The sequence below is a fragment of the Cebus imitator genome, unplaced genomic scaffold (assembly GCF_001604975.1).
Source record: "Cebus imitator isolate Cc_AM_T3 unplaced genomic scaffold, Cebus_imitator-1.0 Scaffold218, whole genome shotgun sequence".
NCBI classification, from domain to species: Eukaryota; Metazoa; Chordata; class Mammalia; order Primates; family Cebidae; genus Cebus; species Cebus imitator.
This window is the reverse complement of record NW_016107533.1, coordinates 1,241,458-1,258,164: the sequence shown is the minus strand read 5'-3', so window position 1 is coordinate 1,258,164 and position 16,707 is coordinate 1,241,458. Positions and strand designations below refer to the sequence as shown.

At 36.6% G+C, this 16,707-nt stretch overlaps 2 protein-coding genes across 4 annotated transcripts in view; one reads left to right on the top strand and one right to left on the bottom strand.

Annotated features, from left to right (window-relative positions):
- Nucleotides 1-14,464, top strand: part of SMAP1 (small ArfGAP 1) — a 176,356-nt gene extending 161,892 nt beyond the window's left edge. For 2 of the 3 annotated variants that reach the window (XM_017549410.2, XM_017549409.2), the window contains 4 exons: nucleotides 5,420-5,544; nucleotides 9,366-9,537; nucleotides 10,420-10,727; nucleotides 12,704-14,464. In XM_017549410.2, the coding sequence (XP_017404899.1) occupies nucleotides 5,420-5,544; nucleotides 9,366-9,537; nucleotides 10,420-10,727; nucleotides 12,704-12,838 (740 nt within the window). In that variant the 3' untranslated portion in view covers nucleotides 12,839-14,464. Of the gene's footprint in view, nucleotides 1-5,419; nucleotides 5,545-9,365; nucleotides 9,538-10,419; nucleotides 10,728-11,808; nucleotides 12,490-12,703 lie in introns of those variants that run through there. The other variant, XM_017549414.1, reaches the window with a different exon arrangement.
- The window catches only part of B3GAT2 (beta-1,3-glucuronyltransferase 2), a 98,049-nt gene continuing 91,051 nt past the window's right edge, over nucleotides 9,710-16,707 (bottom strand). The window contains exons 3-4 of the mRNA XM_017549416.2: nucleotides 14,291-14,439; nucleotides 9,710-14,210 (exon numbers count right to left, since the gene is read on the bottom strand). Of these exons, the coding sequence (XP_017404905.1) occupies nucleotides 14,124-14,210; nucleotides 14,291-14,439 (236 nt within the window). The 3' untranslated portion in view covers nucleotides 9,710-14,123. The remainder of the gene's footprint in view (nucleotides 14,211-14,290; nucleotides 14,440-16,707) is intronic.

The following is a 16,707-nucleotide window of genomic DNA, read 5'->3' as shown; positions in this document are numbered from 1 at the left end:
GTGTCAGATGAGTTCTGGTATAGTTAGAGTTAATAGAATCAACTGGCTCACTTGCCATATTGAGGATTTTTAGAGGACAAGAGACTGGCCCTCACGACTTTGTCATATTTGAAGTGTTACCTCTTTCTAACATCTCTCAGTGTCATGATGTGAAGTGGGCCAGTGAATGCATGCTGGGCACACCTTCTGTTCTTAGAAGTTGTAGCACTGATTTTAACGTTTGGTTTTTTTTTTTTGTTTTTTTTTTTTTTTTTTTTTTTTTTTTTGTTTTTTTTTTTTTTTTTTTTTTTTTGTTTTGTTTTTTTTCTGCAGCTGAAAACGGTTTAACCTTTTCATGTCAGTTTCTTATATGTGGGCAGTTATATACATTCATCTACCAACTCAGTTCCCAAATAAGACACTAGCCTAACATCTTAAGGTAATGAAGAAAAAATAGTTACCCACAAGCTACGTAACTATAGGTGTGATGTCTTGCCTTTAAGATTGAAATCCTATCTTCATTTTACTGCATTGTCCTAATTTCTTCTGTTTGCTCATTGCCTTTTCAAGGGGTCCTTTGTGCTTCATTATCATTCTTTATGATGTTGTCCCCAGCTGAATTTCTTCCATTTGCCCTAGGCTTTTCTTGTACTCTGGATCTCACATTATTTTTATTGTCCACCAGCTACTGTTTCTGCATACTGATTAAAGGAGGACTGCCGCCTCCGCCTGCTTTCACCATCATCCTGTAGCTGAGCAAGGTGCATGTCTTCGGTGAATTATGATTAGTAGTTGTCAAAGATATCTGCTAATCTCATAGAAGGCCCTGTGTGGTCTGATGTTCTCTGTCCCTTGAAAGAGGAAGTTTCCATGTATGTGTGTGTGTGCATGTGCGTGTGTGTGTGTGTGACTGTACGTATGTGTGCATGCACCAACAAGGTATAACTCAGCTGATTTAAATGCTTTTCTTAAATTATGGTGATTTACACTATTTAATTTGAATAAGGCTTATACTTTCTAAATGTTATTTATCTGAAAAACTGTTTTCAACATCTTGGTATTTTCTTGATTTTGTGGCCTCTGAGCTTTTATTAATCAGCAAAGACCATGTTATTAGTGGGCCCATGATCAAAAGGATGCATTTAACTCCCAATAATTTCTGAATATTCATAGTTGACCAAGGCCCGATTATATCCCACAGTTGCTTCCCTGAGCCCAGTTTGCTCACTGATGACCATGTCCACCTGAATCCCCCCCTATAAATTGAAAAGATACTGGCATCTATACAGGACAGTGGAGTGGGGAGATGATGAGGAAAATTTTGAGTGTGGCACCAAGTGATTTTTGGACTGTTTGAGCAACTTCTTCTCAAACTTAGTACAAATAATTTTAAACTATTTTAAAGATTTTTAATTTTCAGAATTTTAAGTGATTTATTTATAATTAGGCACAGTTGAAATTACATGGCTTTTGATGAAATGTGATTTAAAGAAAAGATCACTAGTCTAGATGTGAGAAGACTCTGTTCTAGTACAAATTTTCCTGCTTATAAAGGTGAATGACATTGAGGAAGGCTTTTCATTGCTCTGTGTCCTAGTTGGCATAACTAGAAATAATGGAAGGAGATGCCCTTCTCATCTTGCATGGGGACGAAAATGATACCATGTAAACATTCTTTAAAAACATCCAAGGATGAATGTGATGTTTACAATGATGGTAATGATAACGAGTCTTTAATTGTCCTTTTTAAACACTGAAAATTAAAAACACAATGACCTTCAAAATGAATGGAAGAAATCTTTTAAATAATGTGTTAAGCAAGCCAAACGTTCTAAGTAAAATTATCAACCATTGAAAACCCGTTGAGAACTTGTATTTACCAATTTTGCAAGGCTGAGAAGTTTTCATTTAGGTTTAATAATTTTTTTCAACAATTCTGTGAATGCTTTGATAGTAACTAGGAGAATTGATGGCTATGAAATCCAAAACCCACATTTAAGGGATCACATGGGGAGAAGATGGAGTAGAGACAAAAGAGGGGCCCAAGTGTGTTGCAGACGTGAGAGCAGAAAGCATTTGCCTATTCTCATCACAAGGATGCTGTGTAGAGAAAAATCTTGGTGAGGCCTGGAAAAAGTTCCTTACTTCAGGTTTTTGGGGATATGAGAAAGTCTTACTTAATCAATTGAAAATACTGTCAGCCTTCCCACAGAGATTGCTGTCCCTACGCAGGTGTTTCCTCTGTCTCATTCTAAAGGCCTCCAGAACCCCTCAGACTTACCTTGTGAATTGACTTCATGACAGCTCCATTTACCATGGTGGCTGGTTACAGAGAGATGACAACTTTGTTATTTGTGTGAAATGCCAGAAATTTCAAGAGGCTAGTTTTAAAATAGTGATAATAATGATAAAACACATGGAAAGAGAGAATGGACTTGTTTATAGTGCAGTGGTAAAAACAGAATTCATGTTACATTGCAGTGAAGGGACATGAGCTGTGTAGACTATATAGAGAAATGTGGATGTTCATCATTATGTCTTTAATGGTGAAACTCTGGAAACTATCCAAATGCTCTGAGTCACTCATTGAATAAATAAGTTATTATAGGCACATGCAGTATCACAGAATGCAAACCCCCTACCTATACATACATAATTTTATAGAAAGACTATTTTCGTATGATCCTATAAACATTGTTTTTAAAATTATGGTAAAATACACATAAAATTTACCATTTTAAATATTTTACAATATATAATCAGTGGTGTTAAGTACATTCACATCGCCAGCCATCACCACCATCTATGGTGGGTACTTTTCTTTCTTCATTTTTGCATGGTTTGACTTAAGAATGTGTTGCTTTTACAGTAAACATTGAATAAGATGACAATCTAAGGCGTTGTTCCAGCTCTGTGACACTGGACAAGTTATTAGTCACATATGTAATACTAAAGGGGTTGAAATGTAAAATAAGACTTCAGAAACCAAATAATGTGCTGTATGTTGTTTTACGGATTAGAAACTATATTGCTAAATACCAAATGTGGCTTAGATTTGAAAGTCTAAATAAATATTCTGAGAGGAGTATAAGGTATTAAGTAGAAGAGACTTAAAATTTCTGAAAGCTGTACAGTTTATGAAAGTGATAAGACATAGCATTGGCTTGTAGTGGATGAACTTTGTCATTCTCACTAAGCGCATACTGGGCCATACTGGTGTTCTGTGAACTAGATTGACATGTGCTGTGGGAAAAAGCAATTGATAGTATTTTCTTAGTTCTCCAAAAAATCAAGGATTTTCTCATGTTAAATTTTTTTCCCATAAATTTGTCTGATTTTGTTTACTACTTAATAAAGTAAAAAAAAATGTAATGGAAAAACTGGAAATAGTTGCTTATATTCAGCTTGTCACCATTTTCTTTTTTCCCTTTTATTTTGGTTGCAGTTTACATTGTTTTAGAGAACAATGTAAACTGTTTAAATTTTATAAACATGTATATATATTACAGTTCAGCTAATAAAGTATTTCCTCAATTCATGTGATAGAATGAAGCATGTCTAGTTGATGATGATGTTTGCCCATCTCCAACTCTGTAGCTCATGGGTTAAAGCACTTGTCATTATTATTGGATTTTCTCTACTACGATGTGGTAGATACAAACAAAAAAAGTATTCCTTAGTTGTGTTTTTAAACCTAGAATGCCTTGTCCCTTTAAAATATCACTTTATTTCTGGCTGATATTTATGTAATGTACTATACATCATGTAAAAGGGGTATAGAATGAACTGAAAAACAAAGTAGCTGTTTAAGGAGGTCTAACTTTAAAATGAATATTGCCATTAGAAAGGGTAAGAAATGAAAAAAATTATTTTCATGTATGAGTTGTAATTCTTTGATAGTTGTCTCAGTTTAAAATTCTTTATATTATAAATTATATGAATTGTTTTATTGCTTCACTGCTTAATTTTTCATAGTGCTTGATATAGATATAGTATGTATAATACATATCAATATATTTCTTTTAATGGTTCTGATAATGTGATATCACTGAAAATGACTTGAAAAATTTGTAATTAACTTCTAAATTAACCTAATTTGGGTTTCACACACACTTTTATAAATTAAATAGTAAAAAGTATTTTATTATTTATTAATAATTCTTTGTAATTCACTGAAGCTTAAACAGGGAAATAAAAGATACCAATTTCTGTAGTTATACTTGGAAAGAGACAAGAACTCTAAGTTTCTTTGGATGGTGGTGGAAATACGAGTAAGTTGCTAGACTGTCCATTGAATTTGTCAATCATTTGAGTGTCTACTTTGTGCAAAATATCCCATTCATTGTTGAAAAGGTTTTTTAAAGATGACGGATTTCCCTTTGATGAGAATATGGTCTATCAAACAGGGATCAAATGAGATTGTAAGTTGTTAAGATAGAAGATTAGGCTGTAACTCTCAAGAGGTTGGAGTTGTGATGCTCTGAACTGTTACTTCGTTGTGGTTACAGAAAACTGAACCGTGTTAGATGTTCCAGTTCTGGAGTGCTGTGCATGCAAACTCCATCCACAGCACTCTCCTTCAGCTCCTGCCCCCAGCCCTTATAAATGTTCCCTCACATAAAAACGGGATATAAAATAAACTGGTTTTGAATTTTTGAAATTAGTTTTAAAAACCGTTTTTTAATTTGAATTTTTAAGTAGGAAGCTCTGTTGGAGTCCCTTTCCCTGAACAGTTCAGTAGCTTGGTACAGCCATCGCTAAAGGTGGATGTGCTTGAATAAATTAAAGGATTTATTTTGGAGTTTTATGGATGCTTCCTGTAGAATCAGTTTAAGTAGTGTATGTTTTCTTTTTTCTATCTAGTTTTCTTTCTTGTTGCGACTTCAAAATGTAACATTTCAGATGTTTTAAATCACCAAAATTTATTTCCATGGTAAATAAAAATGATATTATCTCTAAAACATATTCACCCTCACACATAAATTTATGGAGAGGGATTATTTATAAGAGTGTGGTATCAAATTCCACCTTAGCCCCTTATCTCAAAAGTAGTTTTCACCTCATAAGGTTATGAGGATTAAATGAGTTGATACAGGTAAAGTACCCAGAACAGGGCCTGGCTGGCACATAGGAAGCACCATGAAAATCTATGATCTTCTTATTAAAAAATTAGTGTGCAGAATAATGTGAATAGTATGATACCATTGGTTAAAAAGGAGGTTTGGATATATATCTAGAAACCAGTGGATAAAGAATATTTCTGGGAGAATCAACAAAACTGGAAATTGTTTCTTTGGGAAAGGGATTCTGGGGTGGGTAGAACAAATTTTTTATCAACTTTTGAACTTTTTTTTTTAAAACCATATATTTTTAAAATAATGCCATGTTTCAAGTAATTTAAGATATTCTACATTAAGATGAGAATCTATATTCTTTTCAGATGGCCCTGCTGCAGCACCAGTGACTAATGGGAACACCACAGTGCCAGCCCTGAACGATGATCTGGACATCTTTGGACCGATGATTTCTAATCCCTTACCTGCAACTGTCATGCCCCCAGCTCAGGTATGTGATAAGAATATGGTTTTATATGGTCGCTGCTTATTTTCTTTTTGAAAAGTTTTAAAATTTCAATTTTGGAAGAATTGTTTCTGAGCAGTAACTGATTTGAAAGTCTCCTGTTCTTTAGGGCAGGGTTTTGCAAGCTAAGCTGCTGCTTGTTTTTGCAAATAAAGTTTTATTGCCACACAGCCACTCCCACTAGTTTACATACTGTGCGTGGCTGCTTTCCTGCTACAAAAGCAAGGTTAAATGTTAACAGAGAATGTATGACCCACAAAACCTAAAATATTTACTATCTTTAAAGTTCTAACCCTTGCTTTAGAGAAACAACAGTGTTTAGAATGAATAAGTAGAAAAACCCTGACTACCTCAACTTTTCCTGAGATCAAGAGGTCACTTACCTCAGAGCTTTTAAAACTGTGGTTGTTTGTAAATATTGACTGCAGAAGTTGTAGCAAATTCAGTACTCATTGTCTTTTTAAACTAAAGGCAGAATGAAGGTAAATTATGTTTTAAATTAGCCTTAAAATCTTTTTTTTTTTAATTGATTTAAAAAATATCTAGAACAGTAATAATAAAGATCAGGATATTCTAAAAGTATTAATGGTGAAGAGCTTTCGCCTTCTTAACAGTACATGGAATTTCTGTAATGTGAAATATATGAACTTTCAGGAAACAAATTACTCTTAAGCATACAACATTACGATTCTAAGTTTATACTTTACAAATAACCAGTTTGTACAGCATAATTTTTTAGATAAAATATTTCCTTTTTTATTTAAAAAAACTGAGTCAAATCTGAATTGTTCTGATGGAGAGTTTTAATAAGAAAAAGTCAGTGCCTTATAAGACTAGTAGCATATTTGTGTTGCACATATTTATTGTTATTATGAGTCATTATATAGTTACCATTAGAATGAATAAGTAGATTTAAGAATAATTTATTTAAATGGATCTTCATCGAAATTGTCTGTACAGTAGTATTTATTTTCAGCAAAATAGGTTATTTTATGGCTTTGCCCCTTCTTCCCCTCCTATAACATACATAAAAAAGAGAGACAGTATTGTTACTGTTGTTTCAACAGTAATTAACATTAATTACCTTACAAATTTGTACAGGTGTACGTGTACATGTGATAATAAAAATTGTCTAATATTGCGTCTTTGGAAAGAAGTGTCTAGAATCTTTGACAATCAGAATGTGAAAAGCAATTTTAGTCTGGCATTGTAGTGTGGCTGTTATACCCGCTAGTCTTGTTTAGCAGTCACTGGGGTCTGACGGTTGCTTTGCATCTGCTTAGAGAGTTAGACCCCCACCTTTGAGGTTTCAGCGTACGTCATGTGTTCTGTTCGATATTAAAGCAGCAAGTAGAACAATGCAGACTTCATATAATTCTTAAGCACAAGTAGTGCCGCGACAAGGAGTGTAGCCTCTGGCTTTAGGAGGGCTGGGGGCTGGCCTTCAGGCTTCGGGCATTCTGAGCAGTACCTGGTAGGAGATAGGGTTAATTTTTAAAATCATATCTAATACTTCTTTTGGAACATTTTTATATTGAGCACTGGTTAGATTGTGCCAGTTATGTTGAGCTCTTTATTTGGTGAACAGTAGCATCTTTCATCTAAACTTCATGTAGAGATTAAAATCCAGACATATTTTCAAAATAACGACTTTGAAAATGGGGGATGGTGCTGAAAGTACAGATTTTATGCATATATTGCTACTATGTAATTTACTTTTTTTGGTGGGTTTTTAATACGTGAAATTGAACTCAAACTAGTTTTGGACACCAAGATTTTAAATTCTTCTGAACCCTGTATTCGTTCACTCCTTGTGTTAATTTCTAAGTATATACAAATTCTGAGAATTTGTATTCTAGTGAAAGATTTTCTAACTTATGAATATGAAATAGATTGATTTTACCATCTGCCTTACCTGAGTGGGGTCTAGTCTTTACTAAAGAGAGTTAGAAGTATGATGTGTCTTGGGGGCTAGGGAGAAGCAGTTCCAGAGTCCTCAATGGTTGACATGGAGAAACCCCTTTCCTGTTCTTTCATATACATATACATATACATACACCAACAGTAAGTACCTAGACATACACAAGGGCTGAGTCTTGTTTTTTCTTGGTTAAGCCTTGGGGGCCCAGAAGGCCAAAGAGCCTTGGGTTAGAGGCTCTGCTGCTTCCTGAAGTGTAATGACAGGCAGAAGTTGTTCTCTTTATCCTGGGGTCGTAGTGCTGGTGAGTGAAGCACCAAAAAGTAAGTGGACATTTGAGTGTTTACTAGCCCTGCTGATAGGTTTGACTGTTTTTAGATTGTGTCCTTGTTGAGGTAGATGTTTCATATTACGATGTTTACAGCATGTGAATATCAGTCTGCTCTACTATGAGACTGGAATCATAGCTTCCCAACATTTTGGGTTTTCTTCTAGTTCTCTGTCATCCACAGGGAATAGTTCCCAGGGTTTTGAGCAGAATTTTAGATTGAACAGATACTAAGTGTGATAAAAAGATCACTGAGTGTTGTAGTTGCTTTGTTTTATAAACAATATTGACAATAAACACCAAGTACTTAATCCAACCGTTGTTCAGAACACTTCCTGTGATCACCAAGCTTATCCCCAGTTTACAGGAAAGAGACTGAAAGGAGAAGTTAAGTGACATGTCTGAGTTTACCACAGAAAGTCCTGGGGGCAGGCTCTAGTCCTGGCAGACAGGCTCCAGCCCATGCTTTTAGCTCCATGATCTGCTGCTGCTTCATTGGTAGCTTAGATATATTTTATTCAAGGATATTGTTATATTTATTCCATCATATCTAATTTCTTACATAATTGAATTTTTGCAAAAATTAAGTGGCTTTTGTCGATTATAATTCTTGCTTAGTCCTAAGATTCAAAATATTGTTCCGTGTAGTTTACAGGTACAATGTTTGGATAGTAACTTATTGCATGGTGTTCTAGAAGGACACTAAATATTTGAGTATTTGACACCTTATTCTCTAGTGTGAGAAGAATCAGCTGGCTTTTACTAGTCTTCATAGAATTCTTTGAAACTCTTTTCATGTTCAAAACAAGTTCATATAACAAATGTGAATGTGATTTAATGACTACAGAAATGATTAAGGTTAGCAGTTGTGATTGTATAATACTGTATGCAAGATATGAGGTTAAGTGAAAATGTTTGTTTCATATTAAATATCTACGTTTATTTGTATTTGTGTTCATTTGCCCCCTTTTCCAAAAGTGAAGTACAGCATATGCTGAGACTATAGATGGTCAGAGTTTTGCTGTACCTTCATTTCTGGATAGATTAGAAGCAGTCTAATGTTGTGGTTAAAACTGATCTAGATTAGATGTATAAAAATCTTATGATGCAAATTTTAAAAAGATAAAGTATTTTAAGTAACCACTGAAAATCCTCTTATAGTCTGTTGTAGTTGTAGAAATGTTTTTTATTCCAAAGGATACCAGTTTCTTGAAGCAGTAGTTGCTATGGAGTGGTGGTCCTCATACCGCTGCCTTGTCTGTAACTATTGTTGAACCCATTGTATTCAGGATTTATGAGCAAAAACTTGGCATCACCTTAGGTAGTAAATGCAACTTACCGTGAAAATGCTTCAGTCTACCTCTTTTCCATTAACAGATTTAAGAAGTACTGCCTTTAGATGTTTTTGTATGGGCTTGTGAGTGATCCTCTTGAAAGGCACCATTTTACCTTCTACAGTTGTTTGATTTCTAATTCTATAACTTTATTGGGATTTTAAGTAATGGATAAGCTGTGCTTTACTATGTAGAATTTGATAGCTTATTTTGGTGTTTGTCTCAGGGGACATCCTCTGCATCAGCAGCTGCAAGCCTGTCTACAGTAACATCTGGGGATCTGGATCTATTCACTGAGCAGACTACAAAATCAGAAGAAGTGGCAAAGAAACAACTTTCCAAAGACTCCATCTTATCTCTGTATGGCACAGGAACCATTCAACAGCAAAGTACTCCTGGTAATGAATTTTGATATCTGCTTTCAGTGACATTACTAGAAGTACATTTTTTTGTAATTATAAGTTTATATATCTTCTTTATTGTTCCATGTAGTAAGTGATTTTGTTGTTGTAGTTTGTACAATTATGAAGCTGAAATGAATGAGCATTAGAATTAAAAAATTAAGAGGCATTTACAGGATTAACAGAACTTTATTTGGAATTAACAAGCTGTTCATAGATCACTATTTCACAAGCTTACAGGACACAGATTATCTTTGATGAATTATTGAAACTTGATTTGCATGAAGTTTATGACTTTGTGTACAGTATATTTTCTGTGAAGATAAGCAATCTTCAGTTACCACACAGATTCCAAAAGATCTATGAATTTTTTTGTAATTATAACAAAATATTAGCCTAAGGCTTATTGTTTACAGAGTGTTAATCTTTCAGACCATTTCCTTTAAAATAATGAGCTGCATTTCACATACAAGCTAAAACTGTGTGGCACCCACCACATCCACTGAAGCCAGATATAATCAGCTCTCACTTGCCTGTGTTTGGTATTGGGAGACCAGTGGTACAAGTCAGCAAAAAAACAGTGTATGATGTCATGCTACATAGTTTGGTCTTCACAATGGAAGGTATTTTGTGTGGGTGTTGCGTAGGATTTACATTTCTTAAGTAAATTTACTTAGGTTAATAATTGATTTGTCTGCATTCTAGAAATAACCAGCTCTCAGGGTTTAGGTGTGGGTTGGTCTGAGTAGTAGGAGCAGCCAAACTGGAATGAAAATGTTTGCTGTGAGTAGTTCAGAAAGACAGTTTCCTGTGATTATAGTGGTGAGTGCAACTACTCATGATAGCTCTGTCTTCATTCATTTTCTTTTTGTGGTGCAGGTGTGTTTATGGGAACCACAAATATATCATTTACCTCACAAGCACCAGCTGCATTTCAGGGTTTTCCATCGATGGGTGTACCTGTGGCTGCAGCTCCTGGCCTTATAGGAAACGTGATGGGGCAAAGTCCAAGCATGATGGTGGGCATGCCCATGCCCAATGGGTTTATGGGAAATGCACAAACTGGTGTGATGCCACTTCCTCAAAATGTTGTTGGCCCCCAAGGAGGAATCGTGGGACAAATGGGTGCACCCCAGAGTAAGTTTGGCCTGCCGCAAGCTCAGCAGCCCCAGTGGAGCCTCTCACAGGTAGGGGTCATTTAATTTCTAGCTTCTCTCAAATCAAAGAAACCAGATTTATTTTCTAAATCATTTTTTTTTAAGTCTTGAGATTTGGCAGAAAGAGTTTAATAGGGATAATATGTATAAGGTCAAAAGTATCTATAAATATTATGAAGTTGTATCAGATAGACAAATGCTGTGTTATTAGTCCTGTTTTAGAGTATTCTGTAAAGAAAGGTTAAATGTCTTTCACTTCAAATTGTAATGTAACCCTAATGGTGAACACCCCTAATCTGTTTGCTAATGGCCAGAAATTATCTTAGCCATCATGAAAGACTTCCTTTCTGCCACCTCTGAGGTTAGCACTAAGCTTTACTCAGCTTACTGGTGGGGCATTTTTTACAGCTCACGTAGACAACTAATCTTCATTAATAATTTTGGGGTCTGTTATTAGAAAAAAAATCTAGTCTCATATTCTCAAAGCACTATTTTATGAGGGATCTGAGCCTATTTTTCAGGTCATATGGTTACTGCCCCATGGCTCTGTAAAAATTATTTTTGTTCAAAAACCTTTGTAAAGTTGTATTTTCTTTTTACATACCCTGTGATGACTTTTATGGTTTAAAAGAGTACAAAAAGATTCAGTTTCCATAAGGTGTGAACAAGACATCCCCTCATATTGTAAAATCCTATTTCTACCTACGTTATCAACTTCTGTTTCGGGTGCTCTGTTCTGACTTTTCTCTAGCTGCACAGTAAAGGCTCTTAGATAGGTTCATGCTCCCACTCCTCTTCCTTTTATACTTCCCATTGATGTTGCTCCAGCATTTTGGCAATCTTGGTTTCTGTGTGGTCACTTGTTTTACCTTTAGAGCATTCACGGAATAGTCTAGAGTGATTTCTAACATTAGCACAATCACTACCTATCCCAATTAATTTTGCTAACACCATTTACCAGAATATAGGCAAGAGATTGGTCTTTACCCATTGCAAATCTAAAAAATTGTATGTGCCAAATGTCAGTCACATGGTCAACATGCTGAAGCACACCTAGCCCAGTGTTAAGGTGCTAGATGAACCAGGAAGGAGTTAACATTCGCTCTTACTTCCAAATAATGCAGAACGGTGATGCTGTTCTTCAGCACTCCATCAGTGGAATCTACTGGCCAACGGCAAGGTGGTTAAGATGTCCTTTAGTAGGTATGAAGATGTGATCTGCTCCTTCAGACACTTATGCCTGATTAGTGATGTAGTTCATGTTAGTGTCTTTGAAACTGTAAATAAGTCAACTATATTAAATTGGGAACACAGTCTAACTCTGAGTGTAAGTTTTAAATCCAATCTATATACTAAATCTTGCTTTTCCTTCTCTTATCACCAGTTTTGGAAGTAAGAGAACCACAGGGTTAAGATGCTTTTATATATATATATATATATATATATTTGACTCTAAAAGAAAAATACATGTAATCTTATACTTTACTGCATATAATGAAAATAAATTTTAGATGTTTATGTTGGTAGATCAGCAAGAGAAATAAATGCTTTATGACCACTTTTTAAATATTTAGGAAGTATTTAGAGCCATTTAAGATTTTAACAGAATAACAGCTATCATACAAAGTTTATAGGATAACTTTAGACTATTTTACTTTCTAAAATTTTCTTACTCATTAGTAGTAAAGCACAACATCGTAGTGTAGTTGAAAGTTAGAGTAACTGACTCATTATATACCCAGATACAAATTCCAAGATTGCTTTGGTATTTTTTTTAAGTTGTGGTTAATCTTTGGGGAATTGAATCTAGAAAGTAGATAAATAAAGAACAAGAAGGGAACAAAGTAGCTATTTACTTTAAGAAATGTTTGTATGTTACTTTGTTTTTATTCCAGTGCTTGGACTAGTTGTCACATTAATAAAAATATGATCAATTATGTGGCTAAAGAAACAAGAATTAGAAATGAAGTAAGCCTCTTGAACTAAGTCTTTTGTGTGTTTCACAGATGAATCAACAAATGGCTGGCATGAGTATCAGTAGTGCAACCCCTACTGCGGGTTTTGGCCAGCCCCCCAGCACAACAGCAGGATGGTCTGGAAGCTCATCGGGTCAGACTCTCAGCACACAACTATGGAAATGAAAACTGCAATACAAGTTTCATCCAGAACTACCACCTGACATTCCTTGCTAAAATGCATCTAGTTCCCCTGTTTATTCATATACATATTTTTTTTCTTTTTACCCATTTGTTCATATTAAGAATGATCTGATTGACCGTGTTGGTCTGTACTGATTAAATTTGATGTGGTGAAAAGCAAGTTGATAAACCATTTTATGTCAAGGGCAGCTTTGTTCATATTTCCCATGATTTCATATACTGCATTACTTGAGAAGCTGCTCAACTTGCAAAATCAGTTTTCCTGTCAATAAAATTATAGCTCTAATGTTTGCATATAAGGGAAGTAGTTATCATGTTAGTAATACCTCTAACAGTATAAACCCCATCCCCAAATTAGCCAGTAATCCTGTAGGAAGGTACTGTATGATCAAATGTTTAATCATATAAATAGAATGTAAATGTCTCACTGAGCACTGTTTTCTAGTGTATCAAAAATTCTTTTATTTCATCATTCACTTCACTGTGCTGTTGTTATGATGTGCTTAACAGGGAACGTGGTTAGTGAAAGGAAGATAAACCTGGATGTTACTCCAAAACTTAGTTTAATGAATGTTTAAAGAATTCAAATTTTATCTGCCTTTCGTGTAATTTGGATCTCTTCTTAATGTACATAGTGCTAACATGAAGACCTTTTCTGCACTATATGCAAACAGGGTAACTAAAAGCCACTTTGAATCCTTGAAGGTATATCCAGGTTTATGACAGTAATTGTGTTTACATTTTATGGTGCCTAGTATTGATAAAATGTTATTTCCCTATATTAAACAGATGAATCCATAGACCTTTTCATTTGTGGGTTATTTCCTATGATGTATACTGCCACTAACCTTCCAAAGATTAATGTTGCACAGTCAGGAATCAGGAATGTTTACCTGATAAAATACTTGTCTGTTTTTAAAACCTGTTCAGGTCTACTAATTATAAGGGAAAATTAGAGAAAAAAAAATATATATATAAGATACTCAGAGTGGTATCTTGCAGTATCAGTACTGTACAAAAATCTTCCAATTTAGTTGTAGAGAAAACATGCAGAACAAATGACGACAAAACATACATTTTGTACCGTCCAATTAGCTTATGTTAACGGATAAGCTCCATGTAAACAAATGTCCATCCAGATGACAAGAAAGGCTTTTGTACTGAAGTAAAACAGACAATACCTGAATGCTCCGCAGCCTCAACCCCAAACATCCTCTTCCATATGGATCCACTGGCTGGGTAAAACTGTACCAGTTGCTGCTTCAATTTATACCTCAATTTTCACTGTGTCCAGGTGGTACTTTGGCTCGTTGGCTAGATTAACCTTCTCTGTCCGAGTGTGCCACACGAGAACCTGAAGGGGAAGGAAACAGCTTGGGTATCACATTCTTGATGCTGACGCTTGAGGTCAGGGAGCACAAGTGAAATGAATACCTTAGTGCAGTTATTTGCTTTCGGTTCCAGTTCTTCCACCGTTGTTATCTGTTTGAGAAAATCAGATTCTTGCATCCCTGGCTGGGATCCACGACGCTTAAATACAGCTTTTGGATTGGACAAGATGACCTGAAGACTTACAGCAAATCCTTTGTGAAAAGTAAAAAAAAAAAAAAAAAACCAAACTTTAAAATACTGGTGTACTTCTCTTTTTTCTGTGTAATTTTGGTGACATCAAAAACAATTTTTAAAATACCTACTGTGTGTCAGGTCTTGGTTTACAAAGTTGAACAGGAACATTACCTGTATTACAGTCTCAAAGGAAAATCAATCATTACAATATTGTACATTCCACATAGGGATGTACACAGGAGCATCTATGCGAAATATGAAGGTTAGTCTGTTTTAAGGGTGGATAATGTTTTTGGCAGAGGGATATAAGATGGCCAAGTAGGAGCAGCTCTGGATTGCAGCTCCCAGCGAGAGTGCGGAGGGTGAGTGGTCACCTTCCAGATGGATTTTTATTGCCCACAGACCAGGAGATTCCCAGGCAGAGGAGCGCCACTGGTTTCCAGCATGGCTGTTTTGGCCAGGTGTGGCAGGTCTCTGCACAAAAAGTCACATGGGTCCAGGCGCCATTTCAGCTGGCAAGTGGAGCACCTGGGAGACAGAGTCGCCCAGTCGACTGATAAAAAGGGGACTGAAACAGGGAACCAGGCCAGGAGATTCGCAGGCAGAAAAGCGCCACAAGTCTCTAGCGCAGCTGTTTGAGCTGGCGCAGTGGGTGTCTGCACAAAAACTCACACAAATCTGGGCGCCTTTTCAACTGGCGACTGATACGCCTGGGAGACAGAGTCACTCGTTCAACTGATAAAAAGGGGACTGAGACAGGGAGCCAGGTGATCAGGTTAAGCTGGTCCCACCCCCACAAAGACTGGCAATCTGAAACAGTCTGGACTGAGAGTTTCATAACAAGCACAGCTGAACCCAGGATGGTCCAGCTCTGTGGGGTAGGGGCATCCGCCATTACCGAGGCAGTCTGCCACTACTGAGATAGCCTGCCATTGCTGAGGCAGTCTGCTATTAACAAGGCAGCTCACCATTGCCGAGGCAGTCCGCCATTACAGAGGTGGGCCGCCATTGCCAAGGCAGTTCTAACTATACCCCTATAAACATGACTGCAGGGAAGTTCACATGGCAGCTGGGCAGAGCCCACAGCAGCTCAGCAACACCTCTGCTGGCAGACGACGACTAGGCTGCCTCCTCACTGGGCAGTGCATCCCTGAAAAGCAGCAGCACAACAGAAACATAAATAAAGCCCTATCTTCCCGGGACAGAGCACCTGGGGGAAAAAAAAAAAAGGTGGTTATGAGTTCTGCTGCAGCAGACTTAAACGTACCTGCCCAGCAGCTCTGAATGGAACAACAGAGCTCACAGCTTAGCACTTGAGCTCCTATAAAGGATGGACTGTCTCCTCAAGCAGCTCCCTGACCCCCATATATCCAAAGAGTCACCTCATAAAGGAGAGCTCAGACTGATCTGGTGGGTATCCTTCTGGGATAAGGATAGCAGAAGAAGAAACTGGCAGCAACCCTTACTGTTCTGCAGCTGCTACAGATGATCCCCAGGCAAGCAGGGCCTGGAGTGGACCTCTGCAGTCAGGGCAGAGGGGCCTGACTGTTAGAAGGAAAACTAAGAAACAGAAAGAAATAACTTCATCATCAACAAACTGGATGTCCACTCAGAGACCCCATTGGAAAGTCACCAGCTACAAAGACCACAGGTAAATTCACAAAGATGGGAAGAAATCAATGCAAAAAGGATGAAAACAATGAAAACCAGAACGCCTTGCCTCTTCCAAGGAATCACAACTCCTCACCAGCAAGGGAACAAAGCTGGATGGAGAATGAGTCTGATGAATTGACAGAAACAGGCTTCAGAAGATGGGTAATAAGAAACTTCTCTGAGCTAAAAGAACATGTTCTAACCCAATGCAAAGAAACTAAGAGCCTTGAAAAAGGTTTGATAAAATGCTAACAAGAATAAACAGCTTAGAGGGGAATATAAATGAATGGATGGACTGAAAAACAACACAAGAACTTCATGAAGCAAACACAAGCTTCAATAGCTGAATTGACCAAGCAGAAGAAAGGATATCAGCGATTGAAGATCAACTCAATGAAATAAAATGAGAAGGTAACATTAGAGAAAAAAGAGTAAAAAGAAACGAACAAGCCTTCAAGAAATACAGGATTATGTGAAAAGACCTAATCTACGTTTGATAGGTGTACCTGAATGCGACGAAGAGAATGAATCCAAGCTGGAAAACACTCTTCAGGATATTATCCAGGAAAACTTCCCCAACCTAGCAAGGCAGGCCAATATTCAAGTCCAGGAAATACAGAGAACACCACAAA